This window comes from Camellia sinensis, chromosome 6 (assembly GCF_055761805.1).
Source record: "Camellia sinensis isolate YWXY chromosome 6, ASM5576180v1, whole genome shotgun sequence".
In the NCBI taxonomy this organism is placed as follows: domain Eukaryota; kingdom Viridiplantae; phylum Streptophyta; class Magnoliopsida; order Ericales; family Theaceae; genus Camellia; species Camellia sinensis.
Genome location: NC_138966.1, coordinates 14150541 through 14164521, shown reverse-complemented (window position 1 = coordinate 14164521; position 13981 = coordinate 14150541). Strand labels below are relative to the sequence as shown.

At 34.0% G+C, this 13981-nt stretch overlaps 1 protein-coding gene across 1 annotated transcript; it reads right to left on the bottom strand.

Moving 5' to 3' along the window:
- Positions 1 to 4481: 4481 nt before the first annotated feature.
- LOC114286718 (putative serine/threonine-protein kinase PBL21) lies at positions 4482 to 13764 on the bottom strand. Its single transcript, XM_028229930.2, has 6 exons — positions 13068 to 13764; positions 12534 to 12712; positions 12124 to 12313; positions 6794 to 7185; positions 5678 to 6129; positions 4482 to 4663 (listed from the first exon to the last, which is right to left on the bottom strand). Exons 1-5 carry the CDS (start codon positions 13141 to 13143, stop codon positions 5827 to 5829), a joined length of 1140 nt encoding a protein of 379 aa, XP_028085731.2. The 5' UTR covers positions 13144 to 13764; the 3' UTR covers positions 4482 to 4663; positions 5678 to 5826.
- Positions 13765 to 13981: the final 217 nt, after the last annotated feature.

Genomic DNA, 13981 nt, shown 5'->3' with positions numbered 1-13981 from the left:
AAGGGTCTGAACTTGGTTCTGCCTTCATGAATGGGAAGAGAAAATCCCCCAAAGTTCATGGTCTTGCTGTTCTCCATTATCTGCACAAAAATTAAACTGGTTATCTTCTTTTTCTAAATAAATTTTTCTACTTAACCAGTCCGTTAATTTATTATCGCTTCCTTTAATATGCTCAAATTCTACTTTATATCCCTGTCGTACTATACAATCTAAAAATTTTGCCCATCTTCTAGTACTTAATTTACGCTCGTTTAGTTTGTTATGAAATTTAACTATGGCTTCACAATCTGTCCTTATTGTAAAAGGTTTGTGCAAAAATAATCTAAATTTATTTATTGCGTATACTACTCCTAGTATTTCAAAATCTAGGCTGGTCATAGTTGTATCTTTTTCTTTAAATTTTCCAGAACTGTATCTACAAATGCGTTCTTTATTTTTACTGTCATATTTACTGGGTTTAGCTAATAAGATTGTTCCCCATCCTAATTGGCTTGCGTCTGTTTCTACAACTATGTATTCAGATTCTAAAGGAAGTTGTAGGTCTGGTAGGTTTTTACAAATGTCTTTTATTTTTCTAACTAGAGCTATATCTTGCTGATTGAAATATTTCTGTCCAGTGGGTGTGGTCTTACTATAAAGGGGTCCTATTATTTTACTGAGGTTAGGAATATACATTCGTGCATAATTTAAAATTCCAAAAAAGGATTGCAGTTGCTTTGTATCTTCTAATTTATCTGGATAGTCTAAAATTTTCTTGACTATATGAGGTTGTAATCTAATTTTTCCATCTCCTAGCTCCATTCCTAAAAATTCTATGTAGGGTTTATTTAATACCATCTTTTTCTTACTGATTATTATTCCATTATTTATGAATTCTTCTAATGTTATATACAAATGATCTATGTGACTACTTTTATCTGGACTGAACACTAATATGTCATCTATATATACCAGTATAAAACTATATTTATTAAATATACTATCCATTTTGCGCTGAAATATGGAAGGTGCATTTTTTAATCCAAAGGGCATAACTAGCCACTCATAATGTCCTTGAGGGCAACAGAAGGCTGTCCATGGTATGCTTTCCTTTTCCATTTTTATCTGCCAAAATCCTGACTTACAATCAAATTTGCTAAATATCTTTGCTGTCTGTATTCTATTTATGAGTTGGTCTTTATCTGGTATATTATATTTATCATCTTCTGTATTATCATTTAATCTTTTATAATTTATCACCATTCTAGCTTTTCCTCTTTTTATCTCTGCATGATTTCTAACCATAAATGCTGCACTTCTGTGCGGGCTATTGCTGGGTCTAATTACTCCTAGATCTAGTAATTCCTTAATTTGTGTTCTAAATTCTTCTATGTCTGCTGGTGTATGATCTATTTGTGCTGAAGTAATTCTATAATCTTTGTTTTTTATATCTAGGGTAGCTAAAATTTTATTTATTTCCCAATATTTCATGGGCTGTTCTCCTAGAATTTCTGTTGTTTCAGCTAATCTTATTATCTCATCTAAATCATTTTCGGTTCTCTTGTATATTGGTTTTTTCTTTATTTGTCCTATTTTTGCAAAGATTAATTCTAAATTAGCTGGTTGTTTAAAATCTTCTAGATTCCAATAATCTTCCTTATTTTCAAAATCAAATTCTTCTAAATCATAATTTTCTGTATCTAAATTTTCTAAAGACGTATTTGCTATCTCATTAGGTATGTAGTTTTGGGCTAGGTCGGGAAAAATATTTCTGCTTGGGAATAAAAAACTAGCTGGAACGGAATCTACTCCTATGGTACCACCACGCTTCGCACGCAACTCTGATGAATGGGCGATGGTGCTAAGGGCATAAGCCGTTGGGGTATGGATAGTTCACTTGAAGAAACTAATGTTGTTTTGGCTGAGTAACATGCCACCTTGTAAGCTGAGGATGAAATTAAGTCCTAAAATGAAAGGATGATTCTGTCGGGTATTTCCAATCCAAACCTGAGGTAAAGGGAACCACTCTACATGCTGATCTTGAGATTAAGTCCTACGTGCTTTATTTTGTCATCCATCCAAACATGATAGTTAAAAAGCACAATCATTTATTTTCTTTTTTTCAAAAAACATAGTTAGTTAAAAAATACAATCACAATTTTTTTTCTTCTCACCGTCTGATCAAAACGGAGTGTGAAAAAACACAATCAATTGAAAAAAGTATCACAGATTTTTCAATCAGTATTGTAAAATATTCATTTCAAAATTGAAAAATCCCAAAAATGACCCAAAAAAATTTACAATCAGTATTGTAAAATAATCATTTTAAAATAATTGTTTTTTAAAATTGAAAAATCCCAAAAATGAAGGTTGGGCGAGAGTTAAGAAATAAGTATTAAGTATTTTTTTAATTAGAAAATTAATAAATTTAAATTGAAAAATGGTCATTTTTCTTATTATATATATATTGAGAGATACTGTCTGCCCTTATTTTATATTAATAAATAAATAAATATTGATAAATGTGAAATAAAATTACAAAAATTTAGCTAAAGTTTTCCTAAAAATGATTTTCATCCTCTTCATTTTATAGATTCGATTCTATAAAGTTGCAATGTATTATTAAAATCTAAAAAGACAAATATGTTTGTCATTATAATTTTTAAAATTTTATCAGCAATTTTAAATTTAATAATCATTAATTATAAATCTAAAAGATGATTGAATTGCGTCATCAACACGGGCAATGTGACAGCAGAGAGAAGTCAATTGGCCGTGTCACCAACGACCAATGACTGGATGCCGATTTGTTCATCAGTTGGGCCCACTTGGCCATCTTTGTTTTATTTTATGATAAATTACACTCACTTCCTTTATATTTTAAAAAAAAATATATAATTAATCTTATATTTTAACATAATAATATTGATCTCTTTTAAAATTTTAAATTTACATAATATCTAAGTCATTTGTTATTAGTAATTTGTTAGCCGTATAAATAAAACATATTAAGAAGGATGTTTTGGTCATTTTATTTAAACTTATTCTTTTGAATAAAATATTTTTATGTCTCAACTTTTGACCAAACAAAATTAAAATTTAAATCTATAGACCGAGTGCTCTTTTTATATTTGGATGTGCCATAAAATTAAAATATGATATTATTCAACAAACAATTTGTGAAAAAATGAAATGACGTATTATTAAAAATAAATTATATATTTAAATAACTTAATAGGGAGTACTAAAAGGCTTTAGTAAAAGCTAGACATACTAACTGATTTTTTGGGTGTGCGCAAATAGAATCCCTCTTTTTGTTTGCTTAAGTTAAAAAGTTAAAATATGAGACTGGTTTGTTTTTGGACCAAAGACTTTAAAATTATTAAGAAATTTATGAGTAAGTCCTATTAATTATTTTTTTTTTCTTCTTTTCACTTATTAATATCTCTAAAATATGTTGGGTCAAAATAAGTATTTTAATACTAGTTGATACATTAAGAAGAGTGTACAAAACCTACATGTAGTTAAGTAAATCATACAAAACTAGCCCGTCACCTGTAATTTACTCAAATTATTAAGAGTTTATAAATTTGGGAGACCTACTCACATAATAGAGCCTTAAGCACATGCCTGATTTGCCTAACACATGGGCCGGCCTGCAGGTAAGGTTTTGAGTCTTGCGAGCAAGACTCCCCCTCCCCAGATTTCAACCTCCCATGCACAAAATTTAGGAGCATTTAGTATTAATAATTAAAAAATCAACGAACCAAAGGCACATTGACACATTCTTATAATTGCAGGAAGTCCGGCCACATAATTTAGGTGCACATCTATTGCATCAGTATAAACATATTTTGGTTGTGTTTTCATTTTCATTGTATTTTCGAAAACAAAACAATAATAAATTTGAAGCACACACCTATTATTTTTATATCGTCTCTTTTTTATTTTACAAAGCAATTTTTTAAAATCTATCATTTGGTAGGGAGAGACTTCTGTTCAATCCATTGCGTGGATTGGAGCATATTGTTGGGTCCGTGAGGCCCATCACGGGTCTTGTTTCGATGATCTAAACCGTTCAATGTGTAAAGCTCATCGAGTACTTCATACTTGCAAAAAATCATGTTGATCGGATATCAATAACTCCTTCATCCAAAACACATTTTTGTCAATAGTAAACATGATTTTAAAAATGAATTGTTAACAAGAATGTATTCTGATCAAAGGACTACCAATATCAGGTCAATGTGATTTTTTACAAGTATAAAATTCTTGACAAGCTCTACAGAACATTTCAAATTATCGAAGCAGGACCCGTGGTGAGCCCTATAGCCCAACAATACGCTTCAATTCACACAGTGGACTGGAGAGAAGCCTCTCCCTTTTCGCAAAAATGAAAACACAACCAAATCGAAAAATGCAAACAGAACCAAATAAGTTCTTGCAGAGATACCACTGGCCAACTTGCATGCCAATTAGCCTACACTCTACAGCCCAGACAATTTTTCTTTACAAAAAAAAAAAAATCAATCCTACCGAGCTCACCAAAAACATCTTTGCATTTACACATATTACATTCCATTGAATGAAATCAATTTAAAGAATAAATTAATATAATTATAACTATTATATAATAGAATGCAGCTGCAGCACAATTATATCCAATCCCAGCACAGCATGACACCTGCGAAATTCATGAATTAGATGATTTATAAGATATTAGGAGATTGAGGCCAATATCAACTGCAATTACAGTAACACAAAGGAAAATCTCTCCAACAGTTGGACAAAACAATTTAGTATTTTGATGCATTACACAAATATACATATTTAAAGGAAATACTATAACACAACCCAACATAAACGGGGAAATATTGGTAACCATATACTCTTTAATATCAGCAGTGTCCTCAAAACCAGTATTTTGGTGGTCACCTAGAAGCAAAACATATAAATCCATATGCATTCATGTATGTGTGAAAGGAGAATCATTGTGTTGATTTCTCAACTAAAGCTGGAAATCCAAGAGTCATAGCTCCTGTGCAGTTTATGGGCCTTGAACAGTGTTACCAAAAAATACTAATACCCTAGCAATTTACATTTTGGAGCACATGGTAATAAACACGGTTATATTTTTGTTCCAAAACAGTGAATTTGGAGATCCAAAGTGATCCCATAAATTCTGTGTGTTTCTTAAAGTTTCCCTGGGAAAAAAAACTGGTATAACTGAACTAAAATGTAAGGAGAACGGAGTTTTGGTAAAACAAAATATAAAAAATAGGCCATAATACTACTAAAAATGTGTTTAAGGAAAAAGTGGCTCTTCTTTCACAAGATATGGCTCATGCACTACTAGACCGGCCACACCTAGAAAAGATGCTTCATGATTCCTCACAAACAAATCAAAAGGCTCAAAAGGGAGGCATTGCCCCAAGTGTTGAAGATAAATACAAGTAATTTTTCACCAAAAAGGTTTCACAGCAGGTCCAAAATGGTTTCTTTTCTGTCGTTTTTCATTCCACTAAATGCTAATTCAGACAATTTTTTTTTGGCAGCAAAAGAGCTAGCACAATACGTAACTACACAGTTGGAAAACATGTCATGAAAGAAACGTAGGACAAATTGCACCTTATGTCATCTTTTCTTAAATTAAATGTCAATGAGCACAAGAATAGATGTATATAAGGGGTATTCATACCTCATGCTTTCACAACAAGGCCAACTCTTTTTGACGAATCCTTGTATTGCACAAAACCTTCTGAAACCAAATTATGCAAAATCCCAGTATAAAGAAGGTTGGGGGCCTTATAGTGATTAAAGTGATTCAATTTCTAGCAACCACCTTCTTCAAATGGAAGCAAAACTTTCAAAACTTTCTCCTCGAGGAAATAAGCCATTTTTCCGATGCAAAGGTGATGGTGGTTGGGGAGAGTGGGATATACTCATCCGTGACACTTTATTCGTTTGAGAGGCCAAGTACTCAAGTGCTACAGCAATATCCCCAATGGCGGGGCGGAAATTTGCTTGCTCCTGAAGACACATTGCAGTAACAGCAACTGCGTGGTGCAAACTACGGACAGGGAAGCTCCCTTGGAGCCGGGGATCAACCAACTGAATGAACTTCTTCCGGTCCTTTAAGAAAGGTCGAGACTGCAACAGTTTAAAAAACCAAATTTAAGGAGCAGTCACATTATACCTACATAATAGAGAAATTATCCTCAGATAGAAATTCTGGTCAGAAGTGCATCTCATTGCTAGTGAAGAAAATCTTATTCCAACCCAAAAAAAGGGGATAATCTTATTTCAAAAAAAGAAAAAAAGGAAAAGAGCACCTTTAAAATGATTCGTCATCTACTTTATGGAAAATTATACAATAGTTCCAGAGTATCAAGTGGCCATACTTCCTCACCAATCACTATTCATTATGCCCCTCATATTCCTCAATCACCCAACACAAATAATCAATACTCCACTTTCTGCACCAATCATACTACCATGGGGCACCCCGTGGCCGTACACCCAGACTACCAAATAATCACCACTAATTTAAAGTATCAACAAGATTTTTGTACAAATAGATATTATAATATAAAAGGATAAGAATGCCCTATCCCAATATACAAGAGTTCAGAAATCCAGGTAACAATAACCAGGTAAAAAGGGGTAACACGAGAGAGCACATATAAAACCAAATCCATTAAGCCCACATAAAAATAAGGCTACTAGATTCAAGAATGAAAATAAAATTATGGGGAAGCCTCATTTTGATAGACATCAAGTGATTAAACACAAAGAGGCGAAGACTTTAACTCACCCAAACAATAAGGTTCTGCTCTCCGGGCTTTTTAGAGGAGTCAATTGCCTTACGCCCAGTAATCAACTCCAACAGAACAACACCAAAGCTATAGATATCAGATTTTAGAGTCAGCTTGCCACTCATGGCATACTCTGGGGCACAATATCCATATGTTCCCATTACTCGGGTTGAAACATGAGTATTGTCACCAACAGGACCAAGTTTAGCAAGCCCAAAATCTGAGAGCTTAGGATTGAAGTTTTCATCCAACAATATATTGGCAGATTTTAAGTCTCGGTAAATAACTGGTGGACTTGCTTTACAATGGAGATACTCGAGACCCCGAGCAGCACCAACAGCAATCTTCATTCGTGTGCTCCAACTCAGTGGCTCTTTATCAGGTTCAATATCTGAGAATAGGAAGCACCAAATATGTCCAATTAACAATTGCGGCTTCAAAGGTAGTGCTAGTGTGCAGTTTTGTAGAGAATTCAGAAAACAAGCAAACAAACAGCATTCAGAGAAAAATAAAGTATCATGCTTTATTTCTTCTAAATGTGCGCTGATAATTTTATTTTCTTTTTTTCAATTAAAAAGTAAACTGTGCTTTTAGCAAAACAGGATTGGTGTAGCCGACCATTTATTTAAATTCACACAATGAATGTTCTTTCTTTCTTTCTCCTTTATTAAAATGTACTTAAAACTAGCACCATGTAAGTGAATTGTGCATTCCATAACAGAAGAAAATACCTACAAACCAATCATCCAAAAAAGACTTTAAAAAAGAAAAACAGCAGAAAAAGAAAATGGAAAAAAAAAACGAAAAAGGAAGAGAGAGAGGTAGTCCAAGAAATGCTGCTTGGAATTCTATTGAGAGTCCACTCGCACATAGAGCCACATTATTCATTCAACCGGGAGGGGGGAAAGAAAAAAGTAGGGCGGACTGACTCAAAGACAGAAGGTTTAAGAATTCCTGTAGAAAGGCAGGTTTAATCAATCGGTCTTACCCATCGAGGAATCATACTATAGTACTAGGAAGGCACGTTGAAGTCTCTCAAGTCAAAGTAGATCAATTCTATCTATGATCTTTCAATTTGCATCGCGTTGATGCTTTCTTAATAAAGTTTGATTATTTATCAACAAAAAAAAAAAAATCATTGAGTTTAAAGCAGCTCACTCCATATTAGGGGCATCAACAAAGATGTCAATAGCCAGGCTTCAAACAAGGCCTATCAACAATCTACAATAAGGTCCCATCTCAAAGACAAAAAGATTAAGTCAAAGTCAAGCCGATCCCCAAAGTCAGGCATTTCAAACTCATTCATTAACTATACTCAATCCTGTAATTCGAAATAGCTTAAAAGAGATGAAAGTGCACTTCAGTAGCAGGATTGGAATAACCAATTGGAGAATTATCAAATTGACTGATTGCACTAGAATTTGTCATTCCAACCCAAAAGTAGAAAGGAAAGATTTTATGCCCCACCATCAAAAAAGAATAAGAGTAGTCAAAGCCTTGCCTACAGAAGCTCATCTTAGTTTGATGGAGCAACAAAACTTTGCCTTGCTTTTGCGCAAACTATTCTTGCTTGTATGAGGTATAGTGAAAGACCAAGAAAATGAAACAAAATATTTTTGGCGTAGGGCTATTAGCAAGCAGGCTTAGATAAAGGGGTGACTTTGTTTGCCCTCTGAAGTTGAATAGCACGAGTTAAAATGCCAGCCTCTCATAATAGAGATCAGAGGATTATAAATTTTATATTGATATTGTTTGGCAGATGAGAAGCAGGCAACTCAAGCTATAAAGTCAGGGAGTAAGAACTTTGGGAAGGTCTGGCTGTGACTTTCTTGGCATTGAAGTGGCCTCTTCACCTCAAGGTTATATTCTATAACAAGTTAAGTACACTTCCAATCTTATTGCTCGTGCTCTTCTCTTCGAAAAGACAATAAAAAAGGTGATACTTTTAGGATTAGTCCACCCATGTGATAAAGGAGGGTCCCACACAATTATTAGATTCGTTTATTCATGTATTTGTGTTAGGATAGTAGAGTTCAGAATCTACTGAGAAACCTTATATGTGTAGGATTTGGTTACCTAATTGTATAGAACTATGATTCTCATGGATAGACTATTATAAATAGTCATGTGGACAATAGGGTTTTCTTTGAGAGAGATTGAGAGATTGAGGTGAGGGAAAAAATAGAGATGTAGGGAGTGAGAGAAAAAATACTGTGAGAGCACCGAGTGAGCAAGGGTTCAACTACGCTTGAGCATGGGGTTCGGATAGTGGTGTAGGTTTTAAGTGTTTTAGCTATCTCAAGTATATTCTCTATTTTATTCATAGTGGTAGCTCTCTCTCCCATGGATGTAGGCAATTTGGGCCAAACTACGTAAATCTCTATGTGATTGTTTGTTCTCTTTGATGTGTGAGTGGGTTTGTTTTTGTTTACTTTGGTGGGATATGGTATAAACCCCAACAGATACTCCTTTGGAACTCAATGTCAAGCTTCAGCCAAATGTTGGGAACCTCTTTCATGGAGCCAATCTCCTTCAGGCTACTTGCTTTTTAAGAGAAACATCACATGATTATTTTCTATCCCCAAACTTATCGGGTCTAATGAATGACTTCCACATGGACAAATGTGTTTGCACTAACCAATGATTGGCTAGCATAGTGTTTTAAAAGACTCCAGGTGCACCGAGGTGATAAGATCTCCTATAACCTAAGTGCGAGGCGCGAGATGAGGCACACGCCTCACCAAAGCGAGGCGCACGTAGTAAAAGCAAATCAAAATTATAAAATAGACAAACTTTTTAACATAACAAATATATGTAGTATATTAAAAATATAATATCCAACAAAAGGTATAAAGTACCACATTTTCACCTCCATCAAAAACCTTACATACTAAGATCATCCACATGAACTTCAAAACAACTAAGCTTCTAACTTGTGGTTCAAAAAGGAAATTAAAAAATATAAGTCCTATAGTTGCATAATTGTACTCAAAACTTAATAGATATCATCATCATCGTGAAGAACTTCATCTCCTCCATCATTCATCATTGGATTTGTATCCATCGACACATGAGAGAGAAGAAGAACCAGAGAAGAGTAGAATCAGAAAAGAGAAGAATAAAGCAAAAAAAAAAAATAGAGTAGAACAGAGGCAGAGAAGAACTAGAGAAGAAAACCAAAGTAGAACCAAAGAAGAGAGAGAAGAAAAGAAGAGAAGAAGAGAGAGAACATAAGAAGAGTACCAGAGAAGAGAAGAAGAGGAGAAGCACCTGTGTGGCGTGTCATGTGCTCTTCCTATCGCGTCGACGCGTCATCTTCTTCTTCCCCACTAGGTTTTTTTTTAATCTTTTTGCTCTTTTGACCCACGTTTTGGTCATTTTATAATGGAAATGAGATTTTATTCCATGTGGGTATCCACACAGAAAACCAGATGGGCTGTTGGAGTGGAAGAAACGTGAAGTGCATAAGGCACTCGCCTCGAGCCTCAGCATAAAGCGCTCGCCTCATCACCTTGACTGCACCTCCTCTACATTGCCTCGCCTCACCATGCATGAGGCGCCTAGCTGCGCCGCGCCTTGAGCTTAGGCGCGCTTTTCAAAAAAATGGGCTAGCATATGAAGTAAACAACAGTGTAGAAGATGGAGAAGGGAACTAAATGTTGCCGGTCAATAAATTAACAAAGAAGGGAACAAAATGTCTGATTGAAGGATATGAAGATAGGTGACTACTTAAAGAGAAGACATGTGGAATAAAGATGGTCAAACACCTCATACCAAAAAGAGGGACAAAGACAGATCTGCATGAGACAGATGGTATGCAAAGAACCATTTAGCTCCCAACAATTGTTTGACGCAGAAGCTCTTCGAAATGGGCAGTAATTATGGAAAATGGGCATCTAAAGCAATTACTTGGAAGCATTACTGGCAGTTACCAAGAAGCAGCTAAAGATGGCAGCCTATAAGTAGCAGGCTCAATTGAAGACAACGACAGCATGAAGACATCAATCACACCAACATTCTGTCAAATTACTTGTAGAATTTTTAGGAATTAAGCGTTAGTCTTAGGAATTTAAGCATAGTATCAGTAGGAGTATGATACCGGCTTCAAAGACAGCAAAAGTCATTCATACTTGTAGCAGTGTAATTGTACGGTACTTTAATCAAGTCTCACTTCTAGTCCACAAAATCTCTCTCCCTCTCCTTGTGTTTGTTGTTTCCTTTCTTTAACACTTGTTGAATTTTGAAGTCCTCTTCATTAAAGCAAAAGGACCTTCAACACTTTGCCAAGTTCATTATTTGGCCAAATTAGTTTTTTCCTTGTGGCGTACCATTTTCTTTGGGAAAATATTTTGGGCCAACAATTATACCTATATTTTGAACTACAATGCTACGATAAATACTTACAATGATGATCAAACAACATTTAGAAGAATTAGTAAATATAAAAGGCAAATATTTATTTGTAAGGACAAGGCTTTTTTAATTAAAAATAAAAAATAAAACAAGACTATGATTTATTGCTCAATCAATAATCTTCCAAATCAAAAAACAAGCCTATGGGCTGAAGGGTTGATGAAGAAACTAATAATTAACACATTATATTTCAAGCTCGTAACCCATCTTATGACCATAATTGTGGTGTTCATATTCATTATGACTAGAAGGTGTTCACACTCGAGGGGTGCACTATAAAATCAATCGGTTAATCTTTCAATGATTGACATAAAAAAATGTAAATAAAGAGAAAAAGAAAACTGAAGTAAGCTACAAAATTTTTTTAAAAAAAAAGTAAGACACTTGCAAGGTAATTTGGGAATGAAAAAACTGTGACAAAGCTTCACATGGTCGTAGGCTTTATAAAATAGAATATGTAGAATAGATAAAGCTCTAATCAAATAAGTCCACCCACATCAATAATCACAATCACAACAATTAAGCTGTAATTAAATAAGTTGAAGCTAAAAGAGACGGAAAAGAATTTATAAAAAAAAAAAAATTAACTGGAAGATTTTTTTTTTTTTTTTTTTTGGGTTAATAAAAATACAACCATATCTGAATTGGGACTTGAAACTCACACTTCCCCAGTGACTGATCTAGGAATTTTTCACCAAAGAAAAAAGAAAAAAGAAAAAAATAGATAAACAAATTTCAAGACTACTATTCATACAATTTAATGTTTGTGCGACACCTACACAACCAAGATTTCAATAATTTTAATGGGAATGTTCTAATGAACACGGACAGACTGATTAAGAAAAAAAAAGAAGAAAGAATTGAATTGCACAAGATGAAAATGAACAAAGGATTACATTTCATGGTCAATAATTACCAAAAAGATGATCCTCCAAGCTACCCATAGCCATGTACTCATAAACCAAAAGTCTTTGTTCTCCGTCAGTGCAATAGCCGATCAAGGTGACAAGGTTGCGATGGTGTAGTAGACTCAACATGAGAACCTCCACAATAAATTCCTGGTTTCCTTGGAGCCCATCGAGATTAAGTTGTTTGACTGCAACAAGCTGCTCAGGTATTTGAAATGATTAGTATTATCTGAACACCAACAACAAATATACAATGCACATTTACCCAACATCTATGTTCAAAAGCCATCAAAGAAAACAATTTTATCGTCTTATCACAAATTAGGAACAAACAAAACACAAAATGTTGATTTTCAATTCATATTCATTAAAGACGAAAAATTGAAATAAAAGAGAGTTTTCAAAATGCACAACTTGCCTGCCCCGAGTCTAGGCGGCCCTTGTAAACGCAACCAAAACCCCCTTCCCCAATTAAATTAGCATCCCTAAAGTTTTTTGTTGCCACGGCAAGCTCGCGGAACATGAAGCTTCTGGCTACATTGCCCTTTTCGCTATCAGTTGCCTTGCCTTTACTGCTCAAAGAATTTTCTTGACGGTCTGCACAGAAACGGATAATAATAATTCAAAACAAAATAAAGAACCCAGAAAAGAAAATGCTTCATGAACAAAATTTGAGCAAATTTAAAATGGATAATTCTATTTGCACACCATACAAGTTCTCAGGACACATCACAAATGTGTTCAGATATAAATTTTTGAATAAATATCAAATGTTCATATTTAGATTTATGAACATAAAGCAGTTGTTCGGATAACTTTAAATCTGAACATTTGATATTTGTTCATAAATTTATATCCGTATAGTGTGCAAATAGAATTTCCCATTTAAAAGCTATTGAGTTTCACGGATCTAATACAAAGAAAAAAGAGCAAAATAAAATGAAAATGAAACCTGGAGTCCCAGGTGGGCGAATGTCCATATCAATATTTTTGACATTCTTACTACTCCCGCAAGAAAAACAAGTCATCTGTTTAAAAGCGAGAGAGCCACAAAAACATACACAGAGAGAGAACAAAACGATCGTAATTTGTGATAATCTTACATAACAGAATACAGAACCCAAAAAAAAAAAAAAAAAGCCTAACCCTAATTAGAGAGAGGAAGAGCTTGGATTCTCTCCTCTCTCAATAGGATCCACAAACCCTAGGCAAATCGAAAAAAATAAATTAAAAACAAAAACAATAGAGAAAAAACTGTAAGTATAGAAATGACAAAAATATATATAATAATTGGGAAGATTAGACAGGGAAGAAGAAGAAGAAGAAGGAGAAGAAGAAGAATATCAGCTGGTGTTTTGGGGAATTGGGAATCAGCGATGAGGATTGAAATTATGGGGACCAGTTTGGCTCCACTTTTAGCGGCACCTATATCGGTAACTATTTTTTCTCTCTCTATATATATATATATCTATATGTATGTGGGTGGCGGTGTGGTGGCGGTGGCGGTGGCGATACGGCGCAGATTGAAGTTTTCCAGGTCGCTATTCCACCCCCCACCACCCCCACCATTGCTCATCACTGAAACCCCAATCCCCAACCTCACTTCTTTCTTTGGCTTTTAAACGTTCTGGTTGGATGCCTCTATTCCCAATTTCCCACCATAATGTCATTTTCATTTTTTATTTTGACTCTATTTTTTAGTAAATTATAAATACTTAAAATAAAATAAAAAATTTATCTCTTATGATTTAAAAAATTATAAATATTTTTTAATTAAAATTTTTTATTTAACAAAATTAATTAAAAAAATAAAAATTTTAACTGCTCTCTTATATAAGAATAAAATTATTCGAATTATAAATTGAA

Excerpts from the sequence above, each read along its gene's own strand:
- LOC114286718 (XM_028229930.2), bottom strand. The coding sequence starts at position 13,143 with ATGACTTGTTTTTCTTGCGGGAGTAGTAAGAATGTCAAAAATATTGAT. Across the intron at positions 12,314-12,533 it reads GCCGCCTAGACTCGGGGCAG|CTTGTTGCAGTCAAACAACT; the intron begins GCAAGTTGTGCA and ends ATACCTGAGCAG. Across the intron at positions 7,186-12,123 it reads CTTGGAGGATCATCTTTTTG|ATATTGAACCTGATAAAGAG; the intron begins GTAATTATTGAC and ends TCCTATTCTCAG.